The sequence below is a fragment of the Entelurus aequoreus genome, linkage group LG07 (assembly GCF_033978785.1).
Source record: "Entelurus aequoreus isolate RoL-2023_Sb linkage group LG07, RoL_Eaeq_v1.1, whole genome shotgun sequence".
NCBI classification, from domain to species: Eukaryota; Metazoa; Chordata; class Actinopteri; order Syngnathiformes; family Syngnathidae; genus Entelurus; species Entelurus aequoreus.
Genome location: NC_084737.1, coordinates 26,179,245 through 26,198,499, shown reverse-complemented (window position 1 = coordinate 26,198,499; position 19,255 = coordinate 26,179,245). Strand labels below are relative to the sequence as shown.

Sequence of the window (19,255 nt, the reverse complement as noted above, 5' to 3'; positions counted from 1 at the left end):
TTGTGTTTTTTAAGTGATTGGTATGATATAATGTACAGTTAGTCCCAGAAATATTTGGACAGTGGCACAAGATTTGTTATTTTAGCTGTTTACGACAACATACTCAGGCTACAATTATATAATCAAAATGGGCTTAAAGTGCTGACTATCAGATGTAATTTAAGAATGTTCACATCCAAATTAGAGCAAGAGTTCAATAATTACAGCTGTTTAATACATAGCCGCCTCTTTTTCAATGGACCAAAAGTATTTGGAAAGTCCACTCAGAAGGCTGCAAAAAAATGACTTGTTAACCTGTCATCAATTAAGCAGTTAAAAGGTCTGGAGTTGAGTCCAAGGGTGGCGTTTGCATTTGGAAGTGATTCCTGTGAACACACAACATGCGGTCAAATGAGCTCTCAATACACCATTATGAGGCTGAAAAAAGAAAAAATCCATCAGAGAGGTAGCAGAAACGTTTGGAGTGGCCAAATCAACAGTTTGGTACATTCTGAGAAAAATAAGAGTGCACTGATGAGCTTAGGAACTCAAAAAGGCTTGGACGTCCACAGAAGACAACAGTGGTGGATAACCACATAATCCTTTCCATGGTGAAGAAAAACCCCTTCACAACATCCACTGAAGTGCAGAACACTCTCCATGAAGTAGGTGTAGCATTATCTAAGTCTACCATAAAGAGAAGACGTCATAAGAGTAAATACAAATGATCCACTACAAGGTGCAAACCATTATCTCTTGAAAAAAAATGCCAGAATCGAATTTGCCAAGTGCCATCTCTGGGTTGTGGAGGAGATCCTTCCCCAACTGGAGGAGTTCAAGTACCTCGGGGTCTTGTTCCAAGTGAGAAAAGAGTGGATTGTGAGATCGACAAGCGGATCGGTGCAGCGCCCGCAGTGATGCGGACCCTGTATTGCTCTGTTGTGGTCAAGAAAAGCTAAGCCGGAAGGCAAACTCTAAAATTTACCTGAAGATCTACGTTCCCATCCTCACCTATGGTCATGAGCTTTGGGTTAGGACCGAAAGGACAATATCACGAGTACAAGCGGCCGAAATGAGTTTCCTCCATCGGGTGGCGGGGCTCTCCCTTAGATATAGGGTGAGAAGCTCTGTCATCCGGGAGGAGCTCGGAGTAAAGCCGATGCTTCTCCACATCGAGAGGAGCCAGATGAGGTGGTTTGGGCATCTGGTCAGAATGCCCCCCAAAGGCCACCCTGGGAAGGTGTTTAGGGCACGGGGAAGACCCAACACACGGTGGAGAGACTATGTCTTTCAGCTGGCCTTGGAAGAGCTGGACAGGTGGCTGGAGAGAGGGAAGTCTGGGCCTCTCTGCTTAGGCTGCTGCCCAACGCGAAACAATTGACGAATGAAGGCAGCTGCAGTAAAAGCTTGGCAAAGCATCACAAAGGAGGAAACCCAGCGTTGGTGATGTCCTTGGGTTCCAGACTTCAGGCAGACATTGCCTGCAAAGGATTCTCTACAAAATATTGAAAGGTAACATTTTACTAAGGGTTATGTTTATTTGTCCTATTACTTTTGAGACCCTGAAATAAGGAGCATTTGTATAAAAAATAGCTAAAAGTCCTACATGTTTAATCATTTATTTTTGTTCAACCCCCTAAATGAAACTTTAAAGTCTGCACTTTAATTATGTTGTAGTTGTTCCATTTCAAATCCAACGTGGTGGCATGCAGAGCCCATATCATGAAGATTGTGTCACTGTCCAAATATTTCTGGGCCTAAAAGACATCTATGAGTCTTTCTTGCTTAATGCATGGTAGTATTTGTGTTTGTCGCTAGGTGGCAGCAACTCTTTGCAAAATGTGAAGAGAACAATGTCATCGTACACACACATAGTAGCAGCTGTAACAATGACTGGATCTGTGTGTATGCAATGCGAATAAGAGCTGACAAAATATAAGATAAAAGACTAGATTTTAGGAAAAAATACTAAACAGTAGTGAAATCATCTGTCCATGCAGCTACTTAATTCTACTTGATAAGAGATTCTAAAATAAGATTTGTATATCTAGACATTAGCAGGACTTTTAATATTATAATTACTATTATTTTAATATTATTATTAATATAGTCTTTTATTCTGAAAACGAGCATTATTCAACTTGCAATTTTCAAAGGGGAACTGCACTTTTTTGGAATTTGGCCTATCATTCACAATCCTTATGTAAGACAAGAACACATGTTTTGTTTTCTTTTTTATGCTTTTTATAAGTATGTATGTAATGTAGTAACGGGCACGTTTATAATAAGATGTAGTATTTACGTATTTTGGTCATTTTAAGCATACGCAGAGCATTAATTTAAAAAATGCATCACAACTTTGGCTTTTTTCTTCGACAACATCTCTGATTATCACTAACTGCAGACTTCATGAGAGCCAACAAACATAATAAAACATCACTTACTGTACAAGATCTTAGTCCTTAAGTCCTTAGTCCTTAAATCATTAGGATGCAGACTGATATAATCTTGTTATATTCCCGTTTAGTTGAAGATTGACTCATAATCAATTTGTCTGATCTTGAATGGAATTATGCTGTACATTTTAATTTCCCCTCGGGATTATTAAAGTATTTTTGATTCTGATTCTGATAATCCTCGCAAAGAAAAGCGGGGTGGTATTAAGCGTCTTTTGTTGTCTTTCTCGCCATTTCTGAGTCTAAATTGGCTGTCAAAGTGTAACAACTTGTCGGATTATGTCCTCATCCTTCTACAATCAAGGTGAGAGACGTTATTTACTATCTAGAATATACTTCCATGAGCTCTGAAGCGAGAAAGCAGCTCACTAGTCGATCATGTCAACATTGGCACACAAGCTCGTGATCACGACGGCACTATAAATAGTTTGTCTGTGTTAGCGCCTATAATAACAATATCACTAATCCATCCATCTTCTTCCGCTTATCCGAGGTCGGGTCGCGGGGGCAGCAGCCTAAGCAGGGAAACCCAGACTTCCCTCTCCCCAGCCATTTCGTCCAGCTCTTCCCGGGGGATCCCGAGGCGTTCCCAGGCCAGCCGGGAGACATAGTCTTCCCAACGTGTCCTGGGTCTTCCCCGTGGCCTCCTACCGGTCGGACGTGCCCTAAACACCTCCCTAGGGAGGCGTTCGGGTGGCATCCTGACCAGATGCCCGAACCACCTCATCTGGCTCCTCTCGATGTGGAGGAGCAGCGGCTTTACTTTGAGCTCCCCCCGGATGGCAGAGCTTCTCACCCTATCTCTAAAGGAGAGCTCCGCCACCCGACGGAGGAAACTCATTTCGGCTGCTTGTACCCGTGATCTTGTCCTTTCGGTCATAACCCAAAGCTCATGACCATAGGTGAGGATGGGAACGTAGATCGACCGGTAAATTGAGAGCTTTGCCTTCCGGCTCAGCTCCTTCTTCACCACAACGGATCGATACAGTGTCCGCATTACTGAAGACGCCGCACCGATCCGCCTGTCGATCTCACGATCCACTCTTCCCTCACTCGTGAACAAGACTCCGAGGTACTTGAACTACTCCACTTGGGGCAGTTGCCCCAATATCACTAATACTTGGTTAATATTCGAGTTGGGAAATGTAAGTGCAGTATTGTTGGCACTTTTTGGATGGTTATTTATTGGGTTTTATGGGCGAAATAGAGGACCTCCCATTGGCTCCATTGTAGGTGGACTTTTATTTATGTTTATTTATGTGTTAGAATGCATTAAAACAATACAACCGTAGTCATGTCTTTCATAATGATAGTGAACGATAGGCAAAAATCCAAAAAAGTGCAGTTGCCCCTTAAATTAAGCATCCTGTGGGGAAAACCAAAATATCTTATTTGAATAGGTATTTTCTCAATTTTAACATTTTTAAACTAGAATAGACCAAAAAAAATTACGATTATAAGATTATGGTGTAAAGTCAATGACTAAATATATACAAATAGCTCCTAAAACTAGGGACGGTTCTATAGAAATAACATTTTCAATCTTGACAAGTGGCAAATAATTTGCAGTGTGGGGCGTGGGAGTGTTCTGGAACTTCTGGCAGACCTTTTGTTTGAACAAAAATGTGATATTTCTGGTTCTCAATGGGCTTCCTAAGAATAATGGCCCTGGATGGAGAGCAACTGTTCCTAAATGAACATATTTTGGCTCTGAGCCATGTCCCTCATTTATCTTCATTTCCAATGAAAGCCAGCAATTTACCATGGCCGTATAGTAAACAACGATAATGCATATTACCGTAGCCCACAGTTTGATCCCTTGCTCATTTTTAACAAATAATTGCTATCGTACAACTTAAATAAGAGAACACACACAAAGTGTGTGTTCTCTTATTTAAGTTGTTGATGCACATTTAAGACCACATTTGTCCATTCAAGGGAATCCAAGAAGAGCTTTGTAAAGAAATAGAACTGGTGTGGTCCTTGGCCTCTGTCAGCTGGCTGTTAGCGGCTTGACTCCCCTTTTCACTGATCTCACTAATTCACTCCACAGAGACACCTCTTTGGCTCACAAGTCTCACTCTTATTATTCATTCGTTTTATTTGTGCACATAGGGTCAGTGTATTCTCATCATCTTCTTCCTATATTTACCACATCCCATCATAACGTGCACAACCCCTCCCTCTTCCTCTCATCGCCTCCATCGCTCTTCACCCCCTCTGGAGCCAAAGCCGGAGGCAGATGGCCTGTAGATTTCACAGGCCAGAGGGGAGATGTTGCAACAGACCACCAGCCAATAACCTCAATTGGCCGGCATTCTGAGTGTTAAACATGCAAAAGGGCTGTTTTCTCTGCGTAACCTGATCGTTGACTTGACAGACTGACCAAAGTGTGATGACACAATGGAAGCTTGAGCAGGTGGTTCTTAGAAAGTGGTGCCGTAAGAGTGTTTAACTTGGAGGGAGCAATGGTTACACTGTCTGGATTCCTGACTTCAAAATACATCGATCACATTTGATTGTCCATAACTGTTGGCGAGTTCACACGTTTTTTTTCTCCCTTTGCTTGCATCGCCTTCGTTCCCCTTGGTTCTGTGCACTGAGATGTAAATTTAGAATTTCAAAATTAGATACTGTAGATCAGTGTTTCTCAAACTTTGATACGTGTACCATTAGTGGTATGTGGGCTATATCTAGTGGTGCATTAAAGAATCACTTGATTAAAGTACAGTGATTTTTTTCCCTATATTCAAACACTGTGTGTAATGTTCCATTGGCAAAAATATTAAATATACTTGTTAAATAAAACCTCTTCCTTGTTTTTAATGAATATTTAGGCCTACTAGACTGCTGTATTTTAATGTTGGTCATTATGGTGGTACTTGGAGAGGCAAGAGTTTTCTGAGGTGGTACTTGGTGAACGAATTTTGAGAACCACAGCTGTAGATGTACCTGACACTTCATTAGGTACACCTGCACAATCAAATGAAAACAGCAGTATTAAAGTCAGGCTAAATTTGGGACTTTTTTAATGTAAGTGAAATCAAACTTAATTTCAATTTGATGCATGCTTATTTTTACTAAAATTATTATTTTTTTTCTTTTTTTTTTACAACAAAATAACATACATTTGCATAACTTCTTGACACATATCAGACAAAGCCCCAATGTGATTCAGTTTAAGAGACTGTTCAAACTACAGGTGTTCACAAAGTACACAGAACAAGAATTATGATGAACATCTTGAACACTTTTTTAATTTTTTTAATATATATATATTTTTTGTTGAGACAAATATTATTTATGTATTTAATATGTGTTTGCTTACCATGGTATATTATTTGTTTAATATTTATTTGTTCACTGTTATGTTACAGAGAACAAGGAAATAGGATAAAATTGCTATGGTAGGAAAAGGTGTATGATTAAATAAGCTCAGCTTCTTCCTACTCCTTTTTGGACGTACTGTAATGAAACAACTGGAGATATGTGATGAATTACATTGTATTGTATGCATGTTCGAAATAAACTGAAACTGAAACCGATCTGAACTGAACTGAACATATCTGGCCAGGATTTGATCACACGCCAGCCAACTGTTGATAAACCCAGCAATAGACCAGATGTTTTGGTCGGATCTTACAGGGTTTACTGTGACGTCTACTACACTAACTATGGCGAGGATACTTGTAACTCAAATTTTTGCTTGTAACTTAAAGCATAACAATCAGCAGTGGGACAGCTCTTATTTCAAAACACTCTCAAGTTGCGGTACCACAGTATGCTGAAATGTCAACTTGCAGCAGGACCAAAGTCACATTCTTGGCATAGTTATCTTTAAACATGGCGCCCCTCCCTATATGCAGATCAAACCAAAAATCGAACCAAAAATTAAATTTTGATTAATTTCAATGGGAGACGTTGATTTGAGATACAGTTGAAGTACCGCTGTAATTCAATTAGAGATTGAGGAAATGAACAAGTGAGAACAAATAGAGTGGATCTGCACCTTTATCCTGATCTGCAATAAAATGCAACAAAGATTTGTGGAACTTGGTTAAGTAATTTTTGGTACATTTTTGACCGATGCTGCTATCAATCCAATAAATAGCAATGGCACTGACGTGTGAATACACGAACTGCATGATGCAGTGCAGTTCTACAAATTACATAATGAACACACGACATTGTTAAATGAATGTTAAAATGACCGTGTAAACCATAGCAACTTTTTTTTTTTTTTTTACTGTTAATGTGGAATTTTTGAATGAATCTCAGTTGACACAGGTGTGCCTAATGTTGTGGCCAGTGATGGCATCTATTTCCATGTGAAGCCCAGTATTGTCCAAGAAGTTCACATGAACAATGTAATGATAAGCTAACCAGATGATTGTAGTCAATCAAGCTGCCTCTGCTGAGCAGCTGCAAGCAGTCAGCTATGTCCATTCACCCTAATGGGGTCCCCCCCCCGCCCACACACACACACACACACACACACACACACACACACACACACACACACACACACACACACACACACACACACACACACACACACACACACACATGTCTGCGTCTCACCTACGTCAGCGCTCAGCTATTTGCCAACAGGTTGGCTCCGCTGGCTGTTGTTTAGGGGCTCTTCCTGGCTTCTCCGCATTGGGACTTCCTGTGCTGTGACAGGCCTAATCTAAGATGACTAATAGCACCATCTTTATTCTTCTGGCCACTAAGTGAGGAGATGCGGGTGGCAATGTTTGCTCTGGAAAAACTGATGCGGAAAAGGGAGACACTTGTGATTTAGGGCTATATAAATAAACATTGATTGATTGATTGATAAAGTGTAACGATTGAAACAGAGTAAGTGTGAATGAGCGTGGCTTTGGGACATGAAGAAAGAGCCCACATTTCACATTTGAGAGTTCACTGAGCAGTTGCTGTCACTGTTGAGTGGCTTCATCATCAGCTTATTGATCAAATTGAAAGGCCCTGTAATAAAGCATTTGACTTTGGCTAACTAACACCTATTGTAAGTTAGGGACCGATTAGACGACCTATTTGCATGCACCACATGTCTTACTACTACATTTTAAAACTGCAATAAAATCATGGCTCAGCTCAACCTCTACCTGATCTGCAGGGGCGCCGAGAATTGGGGGGGGGTAATGGAGACGGATTCTAGGGGCCCATGATGGAGGGGGGCCCAGAGAGGCCCCTAATGATGATGAAATTATAATACAGGGGGCCCTGTAAAGATTCTTTTCATGGGGCCCAAAATCCCTAGCGGCGCCCCTGCTGATCTGAACCAAAATTGATCCCCAGCAACTTTCCGAAGCATCAAACAGGTTTATATGTGGTTATAGTGTATATATATTTTCTCATTCTGTTTTGCACACTCTTGGAGTCAACCCTAGCCCTAGCACCTCCAAAACCCTCAAATCTAAACTCCAAACATCTCAGAACAAGCTAGTCAGGTTACTTCTAGACCTCCACCCCAGATCCAACCTCACTCCTACCCACTTCTCTAAAGTGGGCTGGCTCAAGGTGGAGGACAGAGTTAAACAACTTGCACTGAGCCTAGTCTATAAAATCCGCTACACCTCCCTGATACCGAAGTACATGTCAAACTACTTCCTTAACGTAAATGACCGCCATAACCACAACACCAGGGGGTGCTCCACTAACCACGTTAAACCCAGATTCCGAACTAACAAAGGTCTTAACTCATTCTCTTTCTATGCCACATCAATGTGGAATGCGCTCCCAACAGGTATAAAAGAAAGGGCATCTCTATCCTCCTTCAAAACCGCTATAAAAGTTCACCTCCAGGCAGCTACAACCCTAAACTAACACCCTCCCCGGATTGCTAATAATCAAATGTAAACAATCAAATGCAGATTCTTTTTCTTATGCCTTCTGATCTCTCTCTCTCTCTCTCTCTCTCTCTCTCTCTCTCTCTCTCTCTCTCTCTCTCTCTCTCTCTCTCTCTCTCTCTATGTCCACTACTTGATGTCCATATCCCCACCCCCCCCACCCCCCACCCCACCCCCCCTCCACACTCCTGATTGTAAATAATGTAAATAATTCAATGTGATTATCTTGTGTGATGACTGTATTATGATGATAGCATATATGATAGTATATATCTGTATCATGAATCAATTTAAGTGGACCCCGACTTAAACAAGTTGAAAAACTTATTCGGGTGTTACCATTTAGTGGTCAATTGTACGGAATATGTACTTCACTGTGCAACCTACTAATAAAAGTCTCAATCAATCAATCAATCAAAACATGTGCATAGCCATGTACATAGTGTCATGTACATAGTGTATATATCCCCCCCCCCCCCCCATTTTTTTTATATATTGTTTTTCAAATCAAGTGGAGGAGTTCAAGTACCTCGGAGTCTTGTTCACGAGTGAGGGAAGAGTGGATCGTGAGATCGACAGGCGGATCGGTGCGGCATCTTCAGTAATGCGGACGCTGTATCGATCCGTTGTGGTTAAGAAGGAGCTGAGCCGGAAGGCAAAGCTCTCGATTTACCGGTCGATCTACGTTCCCATCCTCACCTATGGTCATGAGCTTTGGGTCATAACCGAAAGGACAAGATCACGGGTGCAAGCGGCCAAAATGAGTTTCCTCCCCCGGGTGGCGGGGCTCTCCCTTAGAGATAAGGTGAGAAGCTCTGTCATCCGGGGGGAGCTCAAAGTAAAGCCGCTGCTCCTCCACATTGAGAGGAGCCAGATGAGGTGGTTCGGGCATCTGGTCAGGATGCCACCCGAACGCCTCCCTAGGGAGGTGTTTCAGGCACGTCCGACCGGTAGGAGGCCACGGGGAAGACCCAGGACACGTTGGGAAGACTATGTCTCCAGGCTGGCCTGGGAACGCCTCGGGATCCCCCGGGAGGAGCTGGACGAAGTGGCTGGAGAGGAAAGTCTGGGCTTCCCTGCTTAGACTGCTGCCCCCGCGACCCGACCTCGGATAAGCGGAGGAAGATGGATGGATGGATGTTTTTCAAATCACCTGACATGTATACTGTGTATATGTATAAAATGTATACATTTTTTAACGTAATTTTTCATATACATGTTACAGGTTATATATATTTTATTAATGATTGTATCAAATGTAATGAATATTTAATGGACCACAATTTGAAACAAGCCTTTTGGCTTTTTGTGCCATCAATTTGTCTTTTTAAAGCATTACATGGATTCAATTCTTTAAGATGTCAATAAACTTCTCAATCAATGTATCAATCAATCATACCAGTTTGATAGTTTGTGTTGAAGGGGAACTGCACTTTTTGAAAAATGTTGCCAATTGTTCAAAATCATTATGAAAGACATGACAACGGATGTATTTCTTTTAATGCATTCTAACTCTTAAATAAAAGTCCGCTCACAGTGGAACCAGTGGGATGTCGTCTATTCTGCCCATGAAACCCAATAAAAAAACATCCAAAAAGCGCCAACAATACTCACTGTCGTCACTTGAATATCAACCAAGTATTCGTGATATCGTTATTATAAGCGCTAACGCAGACAAACTATTTATAGCGGCGCAGTGATCACTAGCTTCTGTGCCAATGTTGACATGATCGACTGATGAGCTGCTTTCTTGCTCATCAAACTTTATTATGACCATAAATCATGCCTCTCACCTGGATAGTAGAAGGATGAGGACGTATTCTAACAAGTATGGTACACTTTGACAGCCAATTTATACCCGGAAATGGCAAAAGCAACTCGAAAAGACGCCTGGTTCCATTCCCCCCTTTCTTCGCGATGATTATGAGCCATTCTTCATCTAAACAGGAAAATATGAACATCCTAACAGTTGGCATTCTAATGACAGCAGACATTGTACAGTAAGTGATGTTTTATTATGTTTGTTGGCTCTCATGAAGTCTGTAGTAAGTAATAATCAGTGATGTTGAAAATAAAGTGAATGTCGTCGTGCGTTTTTTAAATTAATGCTCAAGCTTAAAATGAGCAAAATACATAAATATTAAATGTTATTATAAATGTGCCCATTACTACGTTACATATATACTTCCATCATGTATATAAAACCTTAATGAAGGTGTTTGGATGTTTTTAAGGGCTTTATAGGCAGAATAGAGCGACTCCCATAGGCTCCAATGTACAAACGTAAGAAGACTTTGATCGCATGTATTTACTATTTAGAATACATTTAAAATACATTCGTCATCACGTCTTTCATAATTATTGCGAACAATAGGCAAAATTCCCCTTTTAACCATTAAAAAAACATGTGTACACCAACATGAAGTGAGGCTGCAGTCACCCTGTTGTTGCGCCCAGGGGCTCTTTCCACTCTTCACACAAAAACAGATACAAAGAAACTTGATTTGTCGGTTCATTACACAACAACTGTTTTCTTGAAAAAACATTTAAAAAAGGGTGGCACCATTAAATTGCAAACACTAAGAACAGTCACTTGTGAATATCAAATCAAACCAAACTTTATTTATATAGCACTCTTCATTCACAGACAAACACAAAGTGCTGTGCAATACAATATAAAAAAAAAATAGAATAGAAAAACACACACACACACACACACACACACACACACACACACACACACACACACACACACACACACACACACACACACACACACACACACACACACACACACACACACACACACACACACACACACACACACACACACACACACACACACACACAAACACACACTCCCACATACAGATGAATGCATGGCTGAGTACAGAGGAACCAGGTGAAGAAACACTATCCCAAGAGTCGTCTGCACCAGGAGATCGCCAGGCCACGGCCTGCAGGATGCTGACAAAAAGCCTGCCCACAGCCACGGCCGATATAATCCCTGATAGGCTAGTGACTAACTGTCAAAAAGGGCTTTAGTTTTTGAGATACCCCTACCGGAGGTAGAACAAGATCTAACAATGTTTTTCCTCATCTCTAAGGTCTCCCATATATGAAATGGGTTCTTAGGTTAAAATATTTTACTGCAAACATTGTTAAATTGATACATATTGTCATACACCCCAAACTTAAAAAAGAACAAAAATACAGCCTGGCCGTATGGGAATTAAGCCATATAAACTTATGTACATTAATAACACAAGCTCTGACAGCTTTGAAACTTGACATAATTGTGGTCAGGAAGTTGCTTTACCTATTAGAAAAAACTGGATGTGAATATCTTGATGTGTGTAACATATAGAGACCTTTGAACACTTGCCTAAAATAAGCGGACATACAAAAAATGAATATCTATGCAGAATATTCTCATTTACTTTGTAGTTGCTTTGCCAGGGATTGTCATAAACACACACATCATGGCTTTTTGGAAAGATGGGGCTGTGCTGAATCCAGTGATACCAAATATATGAATATAGCATGTATAGTCAGTGTGTTACATCACTAAGTGTATGAGGTCTCCCAAATGAAAGAAAGTGAAACATTGACACATGGTTGTGATGAATCCAGCAATGCCAAATATGTAAATAGTATGCATAATCATTCATCACTAAATATATAAACTGTCCTAAATAAAAGAATATGTTGCATTGCATAACAATATATTGTACTGTACCGTTTGACATCACCGGGGGATGAGGCACACAGCTCAGCAATAGCACACAAAGGAGACAGGTGACAGGATTGTAGTTTGGATGATCTTTTTATAACTATAACTTAACTTCACACAGTACAAATTAAATTACTGTTTCAAATCAAACAAATGTTCATCAAACAAAACACTCTGAGGAGGAATGAGCCCTCTCCTCACGTTAAATCAAACAAATGTTCATCAAACAAAACAATCTGAGGAGGAATGAGCCCTCTCCTCATGTTAAACTCCCCAGCTCTTTGGCTGGTGTTCTTCATGGGCGGTTTTTGGTAGCCATCCCTGTCACTCATCCACATTATCATCAGTGACAAAGTGGGTCATATTTGGGCACTCTGGGAAAGAGCAAGAGCAAAACTCAGTGCAAGTCAAGCCCACTGAAAGACACTGGCATTTGCTGGTTTCATTGCATTTTCCATCTTTACAGTACAGGTGGGTGATGTCTCGAACTTCTTTAGGTGCTGGTGCCTTCTGAAACATGATAGGTTCAATGGACCCATCCTGTCTGAGCCTCCATCCTCCAGCATATCTCATCGATGGCATGGCTCTTCTGCAGAGTCTCCATGATCCAAGCTTCCAGACCTTCAACGATCTTGGTGAATGTATCTGGAATACGATCAAAATGTTAATGGGAAAGGAAGGCATCAGCTGTGTTGTTTTAGTGTTTGACAGATATGATCATCGACACTCGGTCAAAGACCTTGAAAGACAAAGAAGAGGTACCATCCAAACCAGCAGGACACATATTATCACAGGACAAGCACGTGTTCCAAACTACAGGAAATTCCTGAGGATCAGTGGGAACAAGGCTGCTTTATGTAGCTTTGTCAGCAATTACATAATGAAGGCTGGGCCAGAGAGAATCTCGTCAGAGAACACAGTCATATTGGCAGGTGGTTTTGACAATGGTGAGGAGGTGAAGAGGGTTAGGAAGGTCAGGTGTTGACTGTTTGAAAGATCTTTACAGTGACCAGGAGGAGGCTGACACAAGGCTGGTGTTACATGCAATTCACCTTGTGGAGTCCTATTCTCGTCTCATTGTCAAATGTGACGATACAGACGTACTGGTTCTGCTTGTGTACTATGCAAGCAAAGGGATGTTTGGATCCTCACAAGTCTTCATGCATTCTGGACATGGCCTAAAGGAAATATTTGTCCCAGTTTGTTCAATTGCTCAGAGTCTTGGAGCAGCTCTTTGTGAGTGTTTACCTGCATGCCACGCCCTCACGGGTTGCGATAGTACAAGCAGCTTGTACAGAATTGGAAAGACCACTGCTTTCACAAGACTGAAGACCCATCTGACTGACTTAAAGGAAATGGCCAAGTTTGGACTGTCTGGAAATCTAGACGAAGCTTTGCCTGTGGCAAGAAAATATGCCCTCCTCCTGTATGGCCAAAAGAAAAAGGAGAATGGCTGTCCTTGTACCAACCTAGATGAGCTGAGGTACACACTAGCATCTACCACAGATTCTTCAGCAGCAAATCTACCCCCAACAGAAGACGCCTTTGAGCAACATGTGTTAAGAGCCTTATACCAAACAGCAGTTTGGCGTCACAGCCATCAGGCCAAGCCTCATCTCTGGAACCCAGTTGGTAGAGGATGGAGGCTCAGACAGGATGGGTCCATTGAACCTATCATGTTTCAGAAGGCACCAGCACCTAAAGAAGTTCGAGACATCACCCACCTCTACTGTAAAGATGGAAAATGCAATGAAACCAGCAAATGCCAGTGTCTTTCAGTGGGCTTGACTTGCACTGAGTTTTGCTCTTGCTCTTTCCCAGAGTGCCCAAATATGATCCACTTTGTCACTGATGATAATGTGGATGAGTGACAGGGATGGCTACCAAAAACAGCCCATGAAGAACACCCGCCAAAGAGCTGGGGAGTTTAACGTGAGGAGAGGGCTCATTCCTCCTCAGATTGTCTTGTTTGATGAACATTTGTTTGATTTAACGTGAGGAGAGGGCTCATTCCTCCTCAGAGTGTTTTGTTTGATGAACATTTGTTTGATTTGAAACAGTAATTTAATTTGTACTGTGTGAAGTTAAGTTATAGTTATAAAAAGATCATCCAAACTACAATCCTGTCACCTGTCTCCTTTGTGTGCTATTGCTGAGCTGTGTGCCTCATCCCCCGGTGATGTCAAACGGTACAGTACAATATATTGTTATGCAATGCAACATATTCTTTTATTTGGGACAGTTTATATATTTAGTGATGAATGATTATGCATACTATTTACATATTTGGCATTGCTGGATTCATCACAACCATGTGTCAATGTTTCACTTTCTTTCATTTGGGAGACCTCATACACTTAGTGATGTAACACACTGACTATACATGCTATATTCATATATTTGGTATCACTGGATTCAGCACAGCCCCATCTTTCCAAAAAGCCATGATGTGTGTGTTTATGACAATCCCTGGCAAAGCAACTACAAAGTAAATGAGAATATTCTGCATAGATATTCATTTTTTGTATGTCTGCTTATTTTAGGCAAGTGTTCATAGGTCTCTATATGTTACACACATCAAGATATTCACATCCAGTTTTTTCTAATAGGTAAAGCAACTTCCTGACCACAATTATGCCAAGTTTCAAAGCTGTCAGAGCTTGTGTTATTAATCTACATAAGTTTATATGGCTTAACTCCCATACGGCCAGGCTGTATTTTTGTTCTTTTTTAAGTTTGGGGTGTATGACAATATGTATCAATTTAACAATGTTTGCAGTAAAATATTTTAACCTAAGAACCCATTTCATATATGGGAGACCTTAGAGATGAGGAAAAACATTGTTAGATTTTGTTCTACCTCCGGTAGGGGTATCTCAAATTTTGAGGGGCATTGTCACTGGCCTATGATGTAGAGCAGGGGTGTCAAACATACGGCCCGCGGGCCGGAACCGGCCCCCAAGGAGGTTCGATCAGGCCCGCAGGATAATTTGAAAGTGGAAAAAATGCATAAAAGACATGGAATTAATATTTTAAATTCGCTGCAATTCATGGATTATCCGCTAAGGGGCGCACTCTTTCCATCAGAGTAGAAGACAAGCCGCATCACTGAGACAGACTGAAAACAGCAGACGGTATCAATGCGCCATCTGCTGCTTGTTACGACGTTGTTAATACCTTGGTCTCTACCTCTCCGCTACACCCTCATTAGCCAAAATGTCGTTATCCAAACGAAGAAAAGTAGATAAGGAGTGTAGGATTTTCAAAGAAAAATGGACCACGTCCTATTTATTTACAGAGATGCACGGAAAACCTTCGTGCTTGGTGTGTTTGCAACAAGTTTCGGTATTGAAGGAATATAATATTCGACGCCACTACGAGACTCATCACAGCGAAAAATATGACGGCTTGCAAGGACAACTGAGAAGAGATAAGATTAACGAATTGCCGGCGGGTCTGAGGAAACAGCAGTCAACTTTCATCCAGAGCCGAGAAGTCAGTGAAGCAGCGGTAAAAGCCAGCTACCTAATTGCTAGCGAAATAGCATTAGCATCGAAGCCGTATTCCGACGGTGACTTTGTTAAACGATGCATGATGAAGGCGGCTGAACTTGTATGTCCCGAGAAGCGACAAGCTTTTGCCAATATTAGCCTGGCGAGGAATACTATAGCAGAGAGGATTTCGGAACTATCGGCATATTTAGACAGTCAATTGAAACAGAGAGTTAAAGGCCTACTGAAACCCACTACTACCGACCACGCAGTCTGATAGTTTATATATCAATGATGAAATCTTAACATTATAACACATGCCAATACGGCCGGGTTAACTTATAAAGTGACATTTTAAATTTGCCGCTAAACTTCCGGTTCGAAACGCCTCTGAGGATGACGTATGCGCGTGACGTATGCGCGTGACGTAGACCGGCGAACACGGGTATGCCTTCCACATTGAAGCCAATACGAAAAAGCTCTGTTTTCATTTCATAATTCCACAGTATTCTGGACATCTGTGTTCGTGAATCTGTTGCAATCATGTTCATTGCATTATGGAGAAGGAAACTGAGCAAGCAAAGAAGAAAGTTGTCGGTGCGAAATGGACGTATTTTTCGAACGTAGTCAGCGACAACAGTACACAGCCGGCGCTTCTTTGTTTACATTCCCGGAAGATGCAGTCAAGATGGAAGAACTCGGATAACAGAGACTCTAACCAGGAGGACTTTTGACTTCGATACACAGACGCCTGTAGAGAACTGGGACAACACAGACTCTTACCAGGATTACTTTGATTTGGATGACAAAGACGCAGACGTGCTACTGTGAGTATGCAGCTTTGGCTTCTAAACATTTGATCGCTTGACCGTATGTGCGCAACTTTTTTTTGCGTATGTACGTAACTTTTTAAAAATATATAAGCTTTATGAACCTTGGGTTAGGTGAACGGTCTTTTGGGCTGAGTGATTGTGTGTGTTGATCAGGTGTTTGAATTGTATTGGCGTGTTCTATGGAGCTAGGAGCTAGCAGAGGAGCTAGGAGCTAGCGTAACAAACACGCAGGTGTTTTTATGCAGGATTAATTTGTGGCATATTAAATATAAGCCTGGTTGTGTTGTGGCTAATAGAGTATATATATGTCTTGTGTTTATTTACTGTTGTAGTCATTCCCAGCTGAATATCAGGTCACCCCCGGCTCTCACAGCATCTTCCCTATCTGAATAGCTTCAACTCCCCACTAGTCCTTCACTTGCACTTTACTCATCCACACATCTTTCATCCTCGCTCAAATTAATGGGGAAATTGTCGCTTTCTCGGTCCGAATCTCTCTCACTTCATGCGGCCATCATTGTAAACAATAGGGAACTTTGCGTATATGTTCAACTGACTACGTCACGCTACTTCCGGTAGGGGCAAGCCTTTTTTTTATCAGATACCAAAAGTTGCAATCTTTATCGTCGTTGTTCTATACTAAATCCTTTCAGCAAAAATATGGCAATATCGCGAAATGATCAAGTATGACACATAGAATAGATCTGCTATCCCCGTTTAAATAAAGAAAATTCATTTCAGTAGGCCTTTAAGTCATTTATTGCATTTTCCGTGGCAATTGACGAGAGCACTGACATCACAGACGTGGCCCAACTGGCCATATTTATTCGAGGAGTTGATGAGACATTGACTGTTACTGAAGAGTTTCTTGAGTTGGTGCCAATGATGGACACCACAACAGCCGAGGACATTTTTGGCTCTGTCGTTGCTGCATTGGACAGAGTTGGAGTGGACTGGTCCCGCGCTGTCAGCCTGGCTACAGACGGCGCGCCATCCATGGTCGGAAAGAAAGCAGGTGTCGCGACAAAGTTCAAAGACAAAGTACAAGCCCTTAATGGAGGAGATCGTTTCTGGACATTTCACTGTATTTTGCACCAGGAGGCATTGTGTTGCAAGTCGCTGAAAATGGACCACGTCATGGAGGTGGTTGTTCGCACTGTAAATTTCATCCGGTCCAGAGGTCTGAACCATCGTCAGTTTGACAAACTTCTCAGCGACAGCAACATTACCCACAGCCTGCCATACCACACTGAAGTGAGATGGTTAAGCCGAGGCGCTGTGCTGAGGCATTTCTTTGATCTACGAGAGGAAATCGGACAGTTCATGGAGAAAAAAGGAAAACCGGTGTTGGAATTACAATCTCAGGAATGGCTACGGGACCTTGCATTCTTGGTTGATATTACTGAACACTTGAACAATCTGAACAAAATGTTGCAAGGCCGCAAAAAAGTTGTCACACAGTTTTCTGACAACATACATGCATTTAAGTTGAAGCTGACTTTGTGGGAGATGCAACTGGCAAATGGCAACCCTGCTCATTTCCCCTGTCTGAGAGATGTGTGTGTGACCAGACCTGATGCGGACATGAAACGGTACAAAGACAAAATTGCAGGACTACTGCGGGAGTTTGAGAAACGTTTTCAGGTATTTTGTGAACTTGAGACAGAATTTTCAGTTTTTCGCTCACCTTTCACAGTTAAAGCTTCTGATCTGCCGGTCGAAATTCAGCTAGAGATAATTGATTTGCAGTGTGATGCAGATTTGAAGGGCAAATTTGCCTCTGTAGGTCTGGACAGATTTTATCAGTATCTACTACCAGGGTACCCCAAATTAACAGCCCTGGCTGCTAAAATTTTGTGCATGTTTGGGACAACCTACCTTTGTGAACAAATTTTCTCAGTGATGAATATCAATAAAACAAAAATGCGTTCAAGGCTCACAAACAAGCACTTAAATGACATTCTGAAAGTGACAGCTAGTCAGGACATGACACCTGGTGTTGATGCACTTGTACAGGCCAAAAGATGCCAAGTTTCAGGAACAAATACAAGTCCAGACTAGACTAACACCTTTAAAATGCTGCCTTAGATACTGTTTGCATTGAAAGAATACAGCTCTGTGAAGATGAATCCTTACTGTGGTGATTTAAAAAATGTGCACTTTAATGTTAGTCAGCAGCTTCAAAACAAAAGTTGTGTGATGGAATTCTACTGTTCATACAACTCCATAAATTTTCAGTATGTATTGTATGTGTATGTATGTTTCATGTATGAAGTTTACAGATTTACAGGACAGGCGAACACTTTCTTCATTACACATTTAAAATCACTCTCCTTAGTTTGTAAGGTGTACGCAGGGATTACATTTAGATTTTATATGCGTATGTGTAAGTGGTTTAAAAATTCCTTTCTTTAAAAGTCTCATTTAATCTTAAAGTGCATTACTATATTTTTCAGTACCAATTAAAGTTTTGTGCCTTTGTACAATCAGTGGGATCAGTTGCAATGCATATTTGTGAATGATAAAAGTAAATTGCACATTTGTCTAAGGAAATATGAGGTGTTTCATGAAATGTTTTGTAAAAGGATAGTTCATTAAATTTCAATATTTTCCTAATGTTCTTGTGCTTCTTTACACCAAAACAAAAGAAAGACATGATATTTTGGTTATTTATAGCAGAGTATGGTATAATTTTAATGGTCCGGCCCACTTGACATCTCCCTAGGCCGTATGTGGCCCACGATGCGAAATGAGTTTGACACCCCTGATGTAGAGGGCTCCCTCTGAGGAAGGCTAAAAAGTAAAAATAATAAAACCTTTAAAATAGTAAGAACTATGAGTAAGAATAAAATATAAAATATGAGTAAAACATTTTATGAAGATAACAAAT

The 19,255-nt window shown here is 41.2% G+C and overlaps 1 protein-coding gene across 1 annotated transcript; it reads left to right on the top strand.

Annotated features, from left to right (window-relative positions):
• Positions 1-12,558: 12,558 nt before the first annotated feature.
• LOC133654352 (general transcription factor II-I repeat domain-containing protein 2A-like) lies at positions 12,559-18,928 on the top strand. The gene is made up of 4 exons (XM_062054672.1): positions 12,559-12,676; positions 13,140-13,819; positions 15,396-15,536; positions 17,110-18,928. The coding sequence occupies exons 1-4, from the start codon at positions 12,559-12,561 to the stop codon at positions 18,424-18,426; spliced, it is 2,256 nt and encodes a 751-aa protein (XP_061910656.1). The 3' UTR covers positions 18,427-18,928.
• The last annotated feature ends 327 nt before the right edge of the window (positions 18,929-19,255 follow it).